Consider the following 18,069-nt stretch of genomic DNA (forward strand, 5'->3'; position numbering starts at 1 on the left):
GATGACATACCCTACACATGGAAGGCACTTGCTGGCCCACACGGATTAAAGTGTGGTCAGAGGAGTTGACTGTATTGGGATTGTGCTAAAATGGTGTGTACCTGTTAGGAGAAAGGGGAGGAAATGTGGGCTGTTTGTGTTGGTCACAACTGCTCTGTAATTAACTCAGGTAATCTCGCTACCAATGTACTTGCTGACCACGTTTTAATCAGAAGGTGTTACCAAGCAGAGCAAATTCTTTCCTTCTCTAAGTTTGTCTTCTCCAGCCCTTCCCCCTCTTCACGCTTTTTCCCCTCTCTGTGACCATTAATTGGAAAAATTCCATTTGAAAAGACATCAATTTAGATTAAGTAGATTATTTCCTACGTTCTTGAACATCTATACTATGAGGAGCCACAAGAAAAAACTCAGACGAATTCATATTGTGCCAAACCACACAGACCCTACTCACTTGCACGTTTGGTAACAGCCCCTGCACAACAATACCACCTACTGCTTCATGAAAAGTGTTTGAAGTGTTTATAATACCAGAATAACGGTCAAATAAATCCTTCAGATGATCTAGAAAATCAGCGGGAGACACTGCGGTCTCTGCTTTAGTGAGTGTTAGGCCCTGAGCTGAGCTGAGTCTTCATTAGAAGGGCGCCTGGAAGCTTGCTTAGCTGATGGTTACATAGGACGAGTTTCTATATTTTTGCATATCCTGAATTTCTAATATGTTTTTATGATTTTTTACTTGTAATATGGAAACCCCATGTTTGAAAATTTCGAAGGTTCTATATTTTTCTGTAGAACAATTTCATTTCGATTTTCATATTTAAAATGTTCTGTATGAGCCATTCTAACACTTCTCAGTTTCACAAATTACAGTGAATTAATGTCTCTGTGTCTATATAGAGCAGGCATTTCTCATTTGTTCATGTATTGAATCCCTGAAGCCTCTCATCTCTCCACATCACTAGGTGTAGTAACCACCCACAATTCTTTCTACATCGTAACGAGGCATATAGGGCTATATCAAGCAACTTCTGGGTGTTGCATTGCGTTATTTTAGCTCTTTTTTGCCATTTCATAAAGGGCCGACAATAAGCAAATTTCTCAAACCCCACCTCGAGAAAAGCAGTCCTTCCTAACCTACTAGACTGCGACAATGTGCCATGCCTACCATCCTAGATCTTCCTAGTTATGCCATCTACGTTTCTGTTTCAGATTGCGGCTTACGAGTGCACACAGGGTGCGTGAGGTTAACTCGGCGAGACTGCAGACCACCCCTGACCCTTACTCAGGAGGTGTATGGCTGTGACCTCACCACTCTGGTGAAAGCGGAGGACAGAGTGCGCCCTCTTGTGGTGGAGACTTATATCCATGAAATCGAAGCCAGAGGTAATGTGGTTGAGTTGAGGAAGTCCTGGTTTGATGGGTTTAGGGTGTGGGCGATTCCTAGCATGTAGATGAAAATACTCTCATCTTTGTGCCTCTTGCCTAAAAGGATGGTTTACTGTAGTAAATTTGAGTGTGTAAATTTGTACTTTAGCTATTCCTCGCATGTATACGAAAATGTGCTGATCTCTGTCCTTCTTGCACTGGCGCAGGGTTTATTCACAAGCTTCCATCAGTAAGAGACCGGCATCTCGATTTAATGTGATTTACACTGCCCTTTTCAAGGGTACATTTTACGCGGACAATTGTGCAGTTAATTTAGTTTTAGGAACATGGCATTGGTAAATTCCTCACTTGGAAATAAGTGACGGTCCCTGATGGACGCAGGATGCGTAAGAGCTGGGGGGAAAAAAGAGCACTATTTATTATACCGAAAAGTAACGTAGTTTTGTAACGAGATATCAGAAGTTTGTAATTTTACCATGTAACGATCGTAAACGATCTGTTTGGGAATAGCAACATTAAATTCTTGGACAGGCATGTGAACTCGGGCTTTTGTTTGCTTTCTTAACTGCGGCTCTTGGGATTTAAATTTATTTTGCGAGGCTGTTGCAGTCTGTATATGGCTTGCATAAATGATCATTTATGCATATTGTTTTGAAATGCTTATTGTATAGGTAGAATGCTGAGAGAAGCAAATCAGCAGGAGACGGCTGTACGAAACATAAAATGTTTTGTGGTGGAAATAAATACGAATTCATGGTTGGTGTGAATATAATGTGTGATGTATAACGAGCTTTAATGGACAGGCCGAGGCTGTGCTGAAGAACAGATGGGTCAGAAAGTGTGAATCACTGATTTGTAAGAGGAGTTCAGAAGCCTGAATCTCAGTGCTTAGTTTATGCCGGGGGTTGGAGGTGGTGGGCATCAGGAGTCATTTTTAGGCACCAAAATGTAATTTAATCATCAAACTTTCACCCAGAGCTAGAGAGACAAAGGTGGGAAAGAAATAAAAGGAGATGAAAAGAATGATAGGAAAAAGTGATAAAGGGAAAAAGCAAGGATGAAAAAGAACCTGCAAGAGTGAGGTAAAGAGGCAGGAAGCGTAGGATGATGGAAGAAAGAGGCATGGAATGGACTCAAGACTAGGCAGCTTTGGTATTTGGCCAGTGCTTGACTCCTAAGAAAAACTTTGGGCTTCTGCACGTATGTGTTTTTTTTTGCATGTGGTATTAACCATTTAAGAATAATCACTTATAGGCTATTAGTTTGATTTATGTAGGTACACTGAGTCAGCCTCTACTGCCAGGAGTCTCATGGGCTGGCAATATGGCACATCCTGAAAGGAATACCTGGTCCTGCATTGCATATAGGGCGAACAGTTCCAATTTACTTCGTGGAATGTCTTTAAATGGGTGCGCTGAGCGCAGACCGAATCAGTGTGTCCTATCGCAATGAATGCACTGCTCCCAGAACAGCTGTGTACCTGCACCTTGGTGCAACACATCAGTGAAAGACAGACCAGCTGTTTAATGCTTCTGACCTGAATCTCACTATTCAGGTGGCAACCCAGCGTGCATTTGAAAGGGGGGCAGTCACCCCACTGGAACTGGGGGCAGTGAGTGACGGGACATGGCTACAAGACGTCACCAGGGGGCCCACAGCTTCCTCTTTCCCCCATTGCAGAGGTTGCCCCCTGGGGGGGGGGGGAGGGGGTGCCCTGACTGTGGGCCATGTCTTTGTAATGCACTGTCCATGCACCTCTTGGCAGCTCCTTTGCCTCTGTGGATGCATATGTAATGCAAATGAAGAAACAACCCATTGGGATCACATGGCGCTACATATGCGTCAGGCCAATCTGTGTTACAGAAGTGGGTGTGCAAGCATCTGTGGCCCCTTGTGTATCACCAAAGTGCCGTAAGGACTCAAAACTCAGGCACTGACACGATAGGATTCAGCAAAGATGCATTGGTGCACAATGCAAAAGAACATAGAGCATGTCTGACTCACTCTATGAAATTATCTACCACTAGAGGAATAGAAGAGTGAACAACCAGCCATTCTAACTATGTAACATTAATTCAAGAAATGTGTATTGAGGCCTCAATACCTAATTTAAATATGGTCATTCTCCCAGACCGAGCCTCATTCTTAATTATTACCCTAACTTCCATCTTGACTTGAATCTTGTGAATGCTCCAATTGAAATAGACCACAGGTTCTGTTCCTTCCAGCCACTCTATACGCTTCAATGAATGCATGCTGTTAAAAGACATTGAGAAGTCTCGGGTACCCATGGTATTGGTTCATCTACGGCACAGTGTGAGGGTTCTCTACCTGATCCCACCACCGGTTCAGACAAGTGGCTTGCTTATGTGTTCCACCTAAGCAATATCTTTTCTGCTCAAGGTTACTGTGCTTCTTTCGAAGCATGCTGGGGAATTTGGAAACCACAGGCCTAACCTCGCCCTTTAATCTCCTTTTTCATATGTGATGTTCTGTGTTCCCTTCCAGGTCTGCGGTGTGAGGGGCTATATCGAGTGTCCGGGTCCAGTGACAGAATCGAGGCCCTGAGGATGGCTTTTAATTCAGGTAGGACCTAGGAAATAATCATCTCAATGCAAAGCTGGTGCTCAAAGTCTTCAAATAGCCAGAATTAGTGACTAGATCATTGCGGAGGCAACTAGTTTTGGTGTCTATCTTCGTGCCTGGAAAACTAGGGGAGCAGAGCTTTCAGGTGCCGATTCCAGATTTCTTCCTACTGCTGTGTGTCTTTTCCTGCAAGCCGATTGTTCTCCCTGAACTGCGGAGGGAAAATATGAGTTTATGTTATGGGTAAGGGAAGTTTCACAGCTTTTTCCTGCAGAAATTGAAAACAATGCAAAGTTCTCCGAATTCTGTGCAAGGGTATAGCAATTGTAACTTCTTGCGCATTGTGTACGTGAGTGTAATCTGACTGCCTTTCTATCCTGAGTGTTGTTACTTGCTAGGCGAAGATAATCAATTGTGTACAATTCTCAAAAGTATCAAAGTGCCCACGATTTACCACTCAACATGGGTGCACATAGTATTCGCGCTGACGATCATGTGTAGGTCAGGTGCATTCTTTATGCTCTGTGAAGTCCATCAAGGCCAAACATCGGAACTACATGAAACCGTGGACTTGTAATAAAAACTATGCATGGGCATAATTTATTTTTGATCATTTGTAGTGTCGACACATTATATAGCATTCATAATAAACTATTTTACAATCAGGTACTTTACCAGTTGTGGTTATTATTAACATTATCAGCGACGTTTTTTAGTTGATCAATTGAAACATAAATAGATGAACCGACCTAGATTGGATTTGAACCAGTGATGTGTATCATGTCTTGCATGATAACTCAAAGGTTTCAGTGCTTTTTGCACAAATCAATTTGTAATCTGCAGGCCACAGCTTCCAATTTCACCAGAGCACACACAACTGGACCTTCCAATGAGGTCCAAAAAAATAAGGAAATTGAAATGGGAAATAATAACGCCTAGTATTTAGGTGTCAAAAGACAAATGCATTTTAATTTGTGCTATGATAACGGTCCATATTACTAATGATATTGCTAACAGTAACGTGTATGTGCCCCGTACAGCTGTGTGTAAAGGTTACAGCTTTCCAAAAGGAGCACTATTGTTAGGTTATTTTACAGTTATTTTTACTTATCGTTAATGTGTATGCTTTGTGAAAAAGTGGCTGCAGCATTTTATCTGTACTTAAATATATGTACATCTAATATGTGCTTTATCAAACAAATGTTCTGGGGCTCCACAAACACACATTACTACTCAAGTCTTATGATTTTACTGAAGATTCCTACGATGCAGTTGTAAAAATACAAGTAACGTTTCCTTCTCAGCCAACGAAAAGACTACAGAGACGCCCAAAAACACAAAAATGAATTATTATTCCTCATGCCATTCAGAGTGATACAACACCCTTCAGTGATGGGTACTGAACGTGTATGTCATCCGAATAAAGCTCCTCAATTTTGCCCCATCATTTGTAGTGCTATCAAAGAATAACCAGGTTTTTTCTCGCTCTCCTGCTTGATGAATATAAGCTCCTCCCTCTCACGATAGAGTTTTACAGATTTCACTAAGGTGAGAATAAAAAGACAGTGATCAATACTCACATAACAATGTCCTTCTTCTTTTAACTCCTCTTCCCAGATGCAGCAAGTGGCACCCGGTCTGCACAGTCCTGTGAAGATGTCCATGCCCTTGCTGGAGCACTGAAACTGTTCCTGCGTGAGCTGCCCATCCCTCTCATCCCTTTCAGCCTTTACCAACGAACCATAGACGCCGTGCGTAAGTATCCTTGGGGTCGGCATGTAAGAGATCAACAGTCCTGTCCTGATGGGGCTAGCGAAGACGTACTTCACTGCATGACTGTCAATCACATCCAACTCGTCGCTGTACGTCACACATAAGACACAGACCCGAGGATGGACATTCATTATTATCCTATTTTACTAATGCTTCTTTAGTACTCTTCACCCACAACTCTACAAATGGCCTTTCCGCAGGCATTAGTCATGGGCCTGCTCCTCTCTTCCCTCCACATTATCACCTTCAGTGTCATCTTATCCTTTGGCTTTTCCTATAACCTTTACATTAAAAATACAAACTATTCTCTTTACTAATAGCTACATGGAATTTAAATTCCTCTAAGACATCTGTGCAAAGATGACAGCATTACAACCATATGAAGTTGTAAAATTTGCGAATTTGTGGGCAAAGGAAATTTGAAGTATTTTTTCGCCTGTATATTTTGTCAATCTCCACATCATGGTTTTAAGGCAGTACACCGCACCCCACTCTACCTCCCTCAATACCCCTCTGACCAGGTCAACAATCTTTCCCACACTTCTCTGATTCTTGGCACTTGACCAGATAGCCTCGGAGCCATAAGGCGAATATATAATCTATGTTATATTGTAACTGTAAACCTCCCTACTGTAGTGTATATACTTCACAAAAAAAGGTGTTCTCTGTTCACCTTGATGATCTTTACACATACACATCCTGGGCATAAGTCACACATGTAAGGGAAGTGCCCCTCCAATATATGTACAAGACTATTATGATCTTTTGAGGACATTTGCAGACACCCGGGTAGTTAAGGGTTAGTCACCAACTTTGTCCGGGACCTCAATAATCATGTTTTAAGCTCTAGGTAAGTTTGTTAGTGTTCTTAACTTTTCCTTGAAGGATCTATATAAATGCTAGTAGATTTTGTTGAGCTTATCCTTGAGAGAGTATTCTGTCAGTGAGGGAAAGCCGAGTTGGCTCAATGAGCCAAAGAACCAGATACTGGAAACGGCTAGCATCATGGTGGAGAACATCGTCTATGCAGGCAGTGGCTGAACGAGAAAGGACATTCAGCTGCTGCTGGCACAGGTGGGGGTGGACCCAAATAACAAGATCACTGACTGGATTGGCCAGAAGTGAGCCATAACATGTAAAGTGTGTTGTGATCAGCTTACATGGAGCAAGAGAATGCGCTTTGCTCAAGACGTAGGCCCAGAAAGTAAGAGCATGTGAGCTGTGCACTCTAGGATTTGAAAGTGTAATGTTTATGCTTGTTTTAACAGCAAATACCACACCTCTAATATGCCTCACTCCTATCCCCATTCTAGAGGCAGTCTCGATTTTGAGATCCAGATAACCAACTTGTATTTGTTTTAAGTTTCCTTTTTTAACCTCAATATTCATTGCATTTTAAGAGCAGAACCTGCCCCAGCTTCTACCTCCAAATGGCCATCTTTCGAAAGTTTGCATGGTGTGACGGAGGCAGGGTGTAGAGCAGGGCCCTCAACTGACATCTTGCCAGACCAATGAAAAATAACCTGCCTTGCTGACTGCACTTTCATCCTCTTACCATTTCCTCATTTACATTGACACCTTCAACCTCAGCTAAGAATTTAGGGCCAGATGTACGACCACAAGTTTTGTGACTTGCAATTTGCAACTCGTTTGCAAGTCTCAAATTGCGAGCCGCAAAACCTGATGTACAACAGTGTACTTTACACTGTTTGCGATTCGCAATAGGTTCGCAAATGACCTACCTCATGAATATTCATGAGGTAGGTCGCAATTTGCGACCCCATTGGGAATGGCCGCCCTCACAGGGATGGTGGCCTGCTGGAGACAGCAGACCACCATGTCTGTGACTGTTTTTAAATAAAGCAGTTTTTTTAAAACAAATGCAGCCCGTTTTCCTTAAAGGAAAACGAGATGCATTTCAAAACCAAATATGAAAAGTTGGGACCACTGCCTGCTCTGAAAAAGTATTTTCGCTGCCATTCACAAAGGGGAATGGGTCCCATGGGGACCCCTTCCTGTTTGCGAATGGGTTAGCACCAGTTTGAAACTGGTGCTAAATGCGATTGTTTTACGACCGCATTCAGGGTCACAAAACAATGCTACATCGCGCTGCGACTCGCAATTAGGAAGGGAACGCCCCTTCCTAATTGCGACTCGCAAACCTATTTTGCGATTCGGTAAATAGATTACCGAATTGCAAAATAGACTCTGTACATACCAAAATGTTTTTTTCCTGTCGCAAATGGTCCGATTCTGCAATTCGGGCCATTTGCGACAGGAAAAAAAGGTATGTACATGTGCCCCTTAGTGCGCAGCTTAGTTCCAGCATGTGTGTGAATCCATTGGAAATGTGATCATGCATAACCAGCCTTGAATGTACTCCACTACCTGTATATGTGAGTCAAAGGCTCAATTCAAAACAGTAGCACCTTGTACAAGAGCTACTGGAACTAAAGACCGGACTCACTTCTACACCCTGTGAAGAAGCTATGATCATCACACCTGCACCTTATCCATTAACTGGAGATGAGATGACAGAAGGAGGCTGCTGAGAGGACGTCCAGGTGCCCAGATTCTGGAACAGTTTAACAAGCTCAGTGTGTGAATCGCACATCATCAGGTTATGAATATTCAGACTAGTTTTCTGAAGAGCCCAAAGGTATCCTGCAAGCCAGAATTTTCTCCAGCATTAGTATGAAAGACGCTGGTCGGTTGATGTTTTTCTTTTGGTAGTGGTCAGCCCCAGGTTGGGTGTTACTTTGGGTGACTCTATGTAAATAAATGCCCTTGAAGCCTATATTTGCGATCACCAATAGTGGAGCATGCAGCACTACCAGGGAGCTCACTGATTGTTGGGTCATTGAAAGATAAACAAGAGGGAAGGCCAGCCATAATGCCGCAACAGGAAAGCCTGGCATTTCATATCCATTTAGGGGATTATAATCCCAGTATACTTTCTCCGCCGTGAACTGCTTGTGAGCACTAAAAATCCACTGGCTAAAAACTCAAAAGGCCATCCTCATGACAATCAAATGCCTCCTACCTCAGTGCTCCTCATCACTCCCACCTTGAGTATACACTGTGCCTCAACTCTGATCAGTTGCCACTACAAATGTAAGAGTGAATATATGTAGTATATTAATGTATGAATGCTTTCACCTGTGCATGTGTCTCCCTCCACAATTATGGAAGTCCTTACTCATTTACATTTTTCATATGCTGCCTGTAGCTGTGTATGGGCATTGCAAGAAAGTGGTATCTCATTCTGTCCCCTTTCTCTTTGTCAGGGTCACCTGTGCTTGAGGATCGAGTGATTCTGCTATATGCAGTGCTGAGGCATCTTCCACCAACTCATTATGAGACCCTTCGTTTCCTGATTGTCCACCTCAGACGGTAAGCCATGGATGTTAACACAAAAGGTTGTAATGTATGCAACGTCAAATGACATGCACCCCACAGAAATACCAATGGCTTGACTGAGCAGGGGCTCCTCAGTATCACCCAATAGCAAGTTGTTTCACAACTGCACATCATGGGAACTCGAGGTGACACAGGTTTTGCAGCATGAATCCCTTTGTGGATTCACATGCTGTTCATTATTCCGTCATCTAGTGGTTGAGTCTGGAAAAACTGTGCTCTAGTCTTTTTTTTTCTCTTTTGGGCATTATTGACCACCATTTGGTGATTAAGCCATCCTTTGTGTGATAGCAGATGGTGCTCAGGAAGTTCCTGTGTGTGGCCGCAATCTTCAGATTTTTTTTTCTGCTGTTGGGTCTGGAAGCATGACGGAGGCGCTATGAAGAAATTTTGGATTTTTAAAATTCTTTTTTAAAGAACATCGAAGAAAATCGAACAGGTTATCAAAGAAGATGACAAAATCAGAAGAGAAAAGGGGAATCGTCCTCAGCCCCTTTGGGGGACTGCGCTGGCAAAGATCACCATCATAGGAGAATGAAGGGAGAGGGGACAAAGAAGGGTCAGGAGAAACAAACCTTTTAAATTTTGTCCCAATTGTCACAACAAGTTTGCCAAGAGAGACCTCCATGAGGTCTGTAACCTTTGCCTACACCATGGCAGCAGCTCAGAAGCAGGAATCACTCCGACACCTAGGCCTTCCAAGTGATGAAGAGGAGAACGTGGAGGTGGCTGAACCAGTGAGAGGGGTCCACAGAACATACACATCCAAAAGCAGCCTCGGCGCCAAAACCAATGGTGAACAAAGGTCAGCATAAGCCGAAAGAACTGCATGGATCCCGACCAAAGGATGCCAAAAGCCTAAAGGCACCTTTGAAACCCTTGATGAAAGCCCCCTTTCGAGAGGGAGTGAGAGAGACGGCAAGAGTGTCGGACACACGGGTGTCATCAATGCCGAAAAGAAAAACCTCACTAGTGGCCAAAGTGGGCCAAAATGCTCAAGAACTCAAAAGAATGAAAAGGAAGCTTGAAACAAAAATGGTCGCTCCCATTCAGACAAAGAAAGAATTCAGTGACCCCTTGAAGGAATTTGTATTCCCTCAAAACCTTTAATGGCTATGGAGGCTGACAGTGATCAGTTTGCTTTGAAGACACCAGCGACTTGGGAACCCCACCTTGAAGAACAGGAAGAGTTCTTTGAAATTGAAGAGGCTAAATATGCACAGGGCTTTGATGACTCAAGCAATTTCGAGAAACCCTGGCAGGACCTTGATGCGGAATCACCTGAAGCGGGGACAAATAATTACCCTTTGAGGCCATCCTCCCCTGATAACATGTCAATGTACTACAGCCCGATAAAGAGAGCTGCAGAAACCTATGAGGTACAACTGGAAGAAGAGGAGAAGGAGGTTGCATGCTTCCTCCTAGAGACCCTGATGCCAGCCCTTACACCACTGATGTGCTTCACACTTGCAGCTGAAATAGTTAGCCAGTTGCCATCAGGTCAGGCAGTTTCACTCACAATCCATTGCCCCTCCTCCAATGGAGCAACAAAGCAGGCAGCGCCAACTGCGGGGCAACCCACTCTCAGCCCATCCAGCCACAGCAGAGGACTTGTCTTACAACACATGTGTGGTGCACTGCTGTGCAAGTGTTTATTGCGAATTACAGTGCAGGTGGAGTGGTCCCTTTATATGCCCAACTGCATCAGCGATGTTTGGGGTAGGTGTGTTGGCCAGTCAGTGGTTCATCACTTTAGTTATGGGTTAGTTGGCCCCTGATCCAGCCCATTCAGTAGCAAATTGTGTACAATCCACTAGCCCTCTGATGGCTGGCTCACGGTTTGTTGCAACGTCCACAAGCTACCCCAGCTGCCGGGAGCAAACAAGGGCCGCTCAAAGGCCAGAGACAACAGTGGACAGTGTCATCTCCTGTGCGGGTGCTTTTCACACAGGCCCACACCACCCAGTAGGATCAGCTCGCTGCAATGTGTGGCGGGGGCAGGGCTCCGGACAAGGTACAGAATGAGTAGGGGGTTTTCAGGTGACCGCCCGTAGTCTGATGGCCTTCACAAGTGGGGCCAAGAAAAGAGGCAATGTCAGGCCCCTCCACCCCCTGGCAGTTTGGGCCCCTTTGTAGTCTTCCAGAGCCACTGCATCTCCTCAGAATTGCATCCGGCGTGCAGCCATCCATGGCCCCCTCTCTGTTACCTTGGGTGACCAGGCGGGTCCCTGCGTTCCAATTGCTATCCCAGGCCAATCTCCAGCACAGCGAGCGAGGTCCCCCTGGCCATGCCACACACAGGATTAGCCACCCTCAGTCAGCAGGTCCGCCCCGGCCCCCAATGTGGCTGCAGGGGCAGAGTATCAGGCACAAAGGCCAGGATCTGGTACCCTCGTGTCTGTCACTGTTGTGTGGAGGGAAGTCCCATCCTCAAAATTGCCTCCGGTCCCTCACACTGTTCACTTGCATTGTGCTGTCCTCTTGGACTGTCACTATCTAAAAGTTCAACGGTCCCCACCAGTCACTTTTGCCCATGGCCTCTCCGTGGTCAAGATCCTTGTCTCCCCAATGCTCTGCTTACAGGATGTAGAGCTGTAGATTTGTTCGACATCTCCAGCCAGTCTCAGACCTTCACAGGGTGGTCAAAGAAGTGTGCTTTGACCTTCAGCCGTGAGGAATACAGAAGAATGTTTTTTAATTGCATCGCTCTCAGCTTTTGCCTGACACTTAGGAAGGATTTTTGTTGTTGCTGCACCTTTTTGGTATAGTCCACATAAATGGCTGTTTTGCAGTTCACAATGGAGGGTCTTTCCACTCCAGGAGGCACTCAGGAGGCAGTCGCAGTCTCAATAGTTCAGGATTTTGGAATAAGTGCACAAGGGGGTACAAGGGCCCTGTGCACCCATTCCACCACAAAGAAGTCCGACAGTCCTTGGGGTCGGAGCTCTCAGTTCATCTGGGTATCATGGAAGTTTTCTGCTGAGGACCCCTTGAGTTGCTCCTGAAACCCCTCCACCGTGAGCGATCCTCAGCATCCTCCATGAATCCCTTGACTTCTCCGTAGACTGTGGACATCTGGCCAAATGGCACTTAACTGCTGCGACCCCCCCTTCACCCCTGTAGAGTCTCAATGTTTGCCTCTGCTGTGGGACTTTATCTGCAACTTTCCTAAGGTCAGCCCAAAGGAGGTTCACATCAATGGAGACTGTCTCTATCTTGTGCTCCAGTATGGTCTGGGAGCCCTGTATGGCCACCAGCAGATCGGCCGTGTCAGCTCCTGATCCTTTTCTGGGGAGCGCTCCATCATGCTTGTTTCCCCTTGCCACCTTAGTCTCTGAGGCACGTTGTTGTATATTGCGTGATGGTATTTGTAGAGTTCAAATGCATCCATCTGTCCTTGCCTGTTATCAGTACTCCCTGTGCCCAGTTTCAGTGTGGCAGAGTGAGGGATATCAAAGGGTGCGTCTCTGCTTTGCAGCAGGGAATGCAGGAGGTTTCAAAGCAGGTGCTGCCTGGCATCTTATACAAAGGTAGGGAGGCCTTCAGGGAACCAGCCACTACAAGGGCAGTCACACCCAGAGTGGATAAGAAATATAAACACTCCACCCAGGACATGAAATACATCAACGGTAATGTTCGTTCAAATTCAATTATTGTCACCACTGTAAGGAAAAGAAACAATGCACCCACCTCCGCTGGGCCACCGCCCAAGAAGGAAAGTAATAGGTTAGACTTGGTGGGCAGGAAAATAAAAAGGGAGGGCGCTGTACAATGGAGGATAGCTAACCTTAACCACCTCTTGAATCGTTATGGGCACCAAGATTTAAAGCCTCACACAACACTTCCCAGAGGAATATATAAAGAGAGGCTGTCATACGAGAGGGGAAGGGCAATGCCTAAAGTCGGCACTAGATGTGCCAGATACAGCCAGCATGCAAATGTGCCCAGGAACCATCCTAAGAAGACACGCCTGGCTTAGGATCTCAGGTTTCAAACCAGAGATATGGGATCTGTAATAATCATGCTCTTCACAGGCAGTGGACAACACCCTGAAACAGCTAAAGAAAGAGAACGAAACAGCAAGAGCTTTGGGAGAACTTAAATTCAGAAGCACACACAAACAGGCATCCCTAGCAGAAGACCCAGTGGTATGGCGCCCTTTATTACAGGTCAGCAACAACACAAACTACAGAGTTCCTCACACCAAGCCATACAACATGCAGCTTACCAACAGTGGCAACACACAGCGAGCCACCGCATTCAAGGAAGAGCAAGAGGAAGGGGACATACCCCCATGGGTGCTGGAACATCAAACAAATGACTCCCACTACAAAAGCGCCCAACACAAAACACCAGTGCCGGCGAGAATCAAAGGGTTTCTCCAGGAGTGGAAAAACATAACGATAGACAAGTGGATCCTGAATATAATCTGTCACGAATACTGCATAGAACTATCCAAACATCCTCCACAAAAACCTCCAAAGGTGAAGATCTTCAGAGGAGAAGAACTAATGCAACTCAGAAAGGAGGTCAAGGAATTACTCTCCAAAAGAGCCATAGAATACATGCCAATGCAGGAAGAAAACATGGGGAATTACTCACCAGGTTTTCTAGTTCCAAAACAAGATTTTACCTTAAGATCAATCTTGGACCTTAGGCTTATAAAAAAAAAAAAAATGTAACACAACACTTCAAAGTGACATTACAGGAAGTAATACCACTGCTGCAAAAGGAGATTACATGGCAACCTTAGATCTAAATGATGCGTAACTACATATTCCTATGAACCAAGGTCACAAAAAATATCTCTGGTTTGTCTTAGACAAAAGACACTACCAATTCACAGTATTGCCCTTCAGCATAAAATTGCAAGGTCCTCAGCAATAGCGGCACACTTAAAAAGACAAGGAATCCATGTTTACCCATACCTAGATGACTGGCTGGTAAACGCTCAAAGACCAAGTGCGAAAAGGACATATAAATAGTCACGCAAGCACACACTACAACTTGGATTTCACACTAAATCAGAAGAAGTCATTACCTCAACCAGAGCAAGTAAAGATGTTTCAAGGAGCCACACTAAGCTCCAAGACTCCAAGGGCATATCCGATTCAGAAGAGAATAGAGGCCATCGAGAAATAGACTCGCCTGTATTAGAAGGGTAAGTCTCTGACAATGAGGACTGTCATGAAACTCATGGGCATGATGGCATCATGCATTCCATTCATCCCACACACGACTGCACATGCACCCCATCCAGGAATGGATCTGCAACAAATGGTCAAAAGCCCCAGTGAGCTGGGAGGATCTAGGGGGTTGTCACAGCAAAGGTATAAAGAGGGATACAATGGTGGAATCCAACAAACAGAATCGCAAGAATAGCATTCAAGACCCCAGCCCCAACTATGACCATAACAACAAGCTCATTCCATAAGGACTCAGGAGCTCAAACAGGCCCCCTAAAAGTACTTGGCCTATTGAACGATGCAGATGCAGTGGAACACGTCAATTACCTGGAGATGAAAACAGTCTTCCTAGCCCTAAGAGCTTTCCAGACACACTTGATGGGAAAACTGTTTTGAAACAAACAAACTATATAACCACCATGTTGCACCGCAACAAACAAGGGAGAACTAAATCCTTCACCCTATCAAAACTAGCCCAAGACATTTGGCACTGAGCGATACAACAGCAAATGACTCTACAAACAATTTACCTACCAGGAGAACTCACTGCAGAGACAGACAAATTAAGCAGGCAAAAAGCCATCTCACATGAGTGGGAGATAAGTCATCCAAAGGATCTTCAACATTTTGGGCACACCAAGCACAGACTTGTTCATCACAGCAACAAACGAAAAATGCCAACACTTCGCCTCCAGGTTTCTTCACCTTCAGTCAAAAGGGAATGTCCTGTCAATAAATTGGTAAGGGTACTTTGCATATCCTTTTCCTCCAATTACCCTGATCCCCAGATGCTGGAGAAGGCCAGACAATCAAGGACCAAACTCGTCCTCATTGCCCCCCCAGTGTGCAAGACAGACATGGTTCTCAGATATCCAGGAAATGTCCAGGTGACAACTAATCACATTGAGGCCAGTAAAGGACCTACTGACAATACGATAAGAAGAAGTAATTCACCCAGAGCCAGCCTCACTGAGCCTAGTAGCTTGGCTCCTGAATACCTAGAATTTGGTCACCTACAACTTCCTCCAAGGACAATTAAAATCCTAAGGGGAGCAAGGAAACCAAGCACACAAAAATCTACACAGACAAATGGAAAAGATACATTCATTGTTGCACAAGCAACAAAAGAATGGACTCAAAAACACAGTAGTACATGGACAGCAGTCTCATCTATGCATCACTGAAGGTACATTTAAAAGCCATAATGTCCTACACTAGCAGCACATCAGGAACCAACCTCTTTACATCCACAGTAGTAAAAAGATTCTTAGAAGGATCAAAAAGGTTTTCACCACCTAGATCTACTCCAACACCATTACGGCATCTCAACACAATGTTAACACAACTAATGATAGAACCAATTGAACCCATGCACAAATTGGATCTAAAGTCGCTCACTCTCAGAACAGCCTTTCTAATAGCAATCACCTCACTACGCAGAGTCAGTGAATTACAAGTACTGATAGTCCAAGAGCCGTTCCTGAAAATCAGCAAGGACAAAGTGATCCTTAGAACTATTCCGAACTTTCTACTCAAGGTAGTGAGACAGTTCCATGCAAGTCTAAGAATACTATTACAGGCTTTCTTTCAGGAACCAAAGACGCAAGCCAAAAAGGCCCATTACAATCTGGATGTTCGAAGGGCTTTAATGTACTATCAGCTAGAAACAAAAAAAAATCATAAGGGAAACCAGATTTTTGTATCATTCTGTAAAGCAAACAAGGGCTCACCGGTGTCTAAGGCAACTATCACTAGATGGATTGTTGATACCACCCAAACTTGCTACGCAAAAGGTGGAAAATAATTACCTGGGTGACCCAGAGCGCACTCAACCAAAAAGAAGGGCGAGACTCTAGCATTCCTAGCAAATGTGCCCATTGAGGAAATCTGCACTGCAGCTAGATTGTCATCCCCACACACTTGAGCAAAGCACTACTGTGTGGACTTCCAGATCAACAAAGAAACACAATTGGGTCAGAAGGTACTACGACACCGCTGTATAATCTAATGCACAGCATCTGAATCGAGAAAAATATTCATACTGCAAAACGAAATGGTTTCTTACCTTTAGGCGTAGTTTTGCAGTATGAACAATTTTCTGGATTCACATGCAGTCCACCCACCTCCCAAGAACCAGGACAAGAAGCAAACAGGTGGGAGGAAAAAAAGAAAAACGGGAAGCAGAGAAAAGAAAAGAGAATCTGAAGATTGCAACCACACACTGGAACTTCCGGACACTGTCTGACGTCACACAGAGGTCAGACTAAGCACGAATGGTGGTCAAGGACACCCAAAAGAAAAAAAAGACTAGAACACAACGCATGTGAATCCAGAAAATTCTTCAAACTGCAAAACTACTCCTACAGGTGAGAAACCATTTCGTTCTCCCCAACCCTCCTGTACCTCCACCCCTTGTCATAGTACGTTGTCTTTATTACGGCTAATGCTCCTGCTAGTTCTAAGCTCCAATAGCTGATTTAAAGGTTCTTAATGTACCATTCTCAGAAGAATGGAAAGTGGGGTTGGTTACTTTGCAATTTGTCCTCAAGAACTGGTCAAGAAATTGACCAGGTGGATTTGCCAGGCTCTCCTTATGTACCCTCAGATTCGGGGGAATTGAGGTGCTTGAGAGCCTTGCTCCAAGATGGATGCCTACTAAAGAGGCTCCAACAACCAAGATGTTGATCCGGCTTTAATCCTAGCATTGAGCAGCACCCGCTAGCAACTGGGGACTGGGACTGGTTCCAGGAGTGCAGGGTGACTCGAGGAGCCTGGCTATCTCTCTCTGGGACTGGGGGTGTCCACACAAACTCATCCCACAGCCCACAGCCCACAAGCAGGCGATTGCTAGTTGAGCCATGGCCAGGTGACGGCTTGGGTGGTACAGCTGGGGAGCCACCGGAGACAGAGGGGTAACGACATTGAGGAATGAAGAATCTACAGTTACCTCCCCCAGGTCAACAGCCCAGCGCTGTCTCGGGCCCGATCATCCTAGAGTGCGGAGGTGACATGCTGTGTGCCATGGTAGCGGGTACTGTGGCGGGCCCTCATCAGACAGGCCGATGACGAGGAGAAAACGGAATAAGGTTGCTTGGCAGTAGAACTGCAAGAGAGCCTTCTCTGCCTCATGGGGTGTGCTGAATGGCACGACAGGCCGGGTGTGCCACGGGAGGGTGAAGGTGACAGGCCTTACACAGTGTTTTTTCCCTGCTTGGGCCACTTGCTCTGCTCGCCTTGGCTTGCACTGCCCGCCTGGGACTAAGAGACTGGGGACTGCTGCGGCCGAGGGCCTCTGGTGATCCTATGCATCGCCCCAGCCCCAGGGACATGACCCATTCTCTGTAGCCTCACTCGGCTCCAACAGGAGTAGTGAGTAAATGATGCTGAGGACATGGCACAATGTCCAATGAACAACTACTGCAAATGGAGAAGGTCCTAGAAGTCATCAAGGCTCAAAATGAAGATCTTTAGGCCTGCCTAAGACAGAAAAACATAAGGATCTTGGGCCTGCCTTAGTCTACAGCCATGGGGAAAATGTAACTCTAAGTTGAGTATAGGAGGCTGGCCTGGTTTGTAGTGGGTACCTTGGGTACTTACACCTTATACCAGGTACAGTTATCACTTATTAGTTAAATGTTGTAGTGTTCTAGCAGCTTAGGCTGATAGAGGTAGCTGTAGCAGAGCAGCTTAGGCTGAGCTAGGAGACATGCAAAGCTCCTGC

General features: G+C 45.1%; 1 protein-coding gene across 1 annotated transcript in view; it reads left to right on the top strand.

Annotated features, from left to right (window-relative positions):
• LOC138292426 (N-chimaerin-like) overlaps positions 1–18,069 on the top strand; it is a 72,604-nt gene that overhangs the window by 35,089 nt on the left and 19,446 nt on the right. Inside the window, exons 3-6 of the mRNA XM_069231014.1 lie at positions 1,210–1,383; positions 3,895–3,972; positions 5,590–5,727; positions 9,033–9,138. Of these exons, the coding sequence (XP_069087115.1) occupies positions 1,210–1,383; positions 3,895–3,972; positions 5,590–5,727; positions 9,033–9,138 (496 nt within the window). The remainder of the gene's footprint in view (positions 1–1,209; positions 1,384–3,894; positions 3,973–5,589; positions 5,728–9,032; positions 9,139–18,069) is intronic.

Source organism: Pleurodeles waltl, chromosome 4_2 (assembly GCF_031143425.1).
Source record: "Pleurodeles waltl isolate 20211129_DDA chromosome 4_2, aPleWal1.hap1.20221129, whole genome shotgun sequence".
In the NCBI taxonomy this organism is placed as follows: Eukaryota; Metazoa; Chordata; class Amphibia; order Caudata; family Salamandridae; genus Pleurodeles; species Pleurodeles waltl.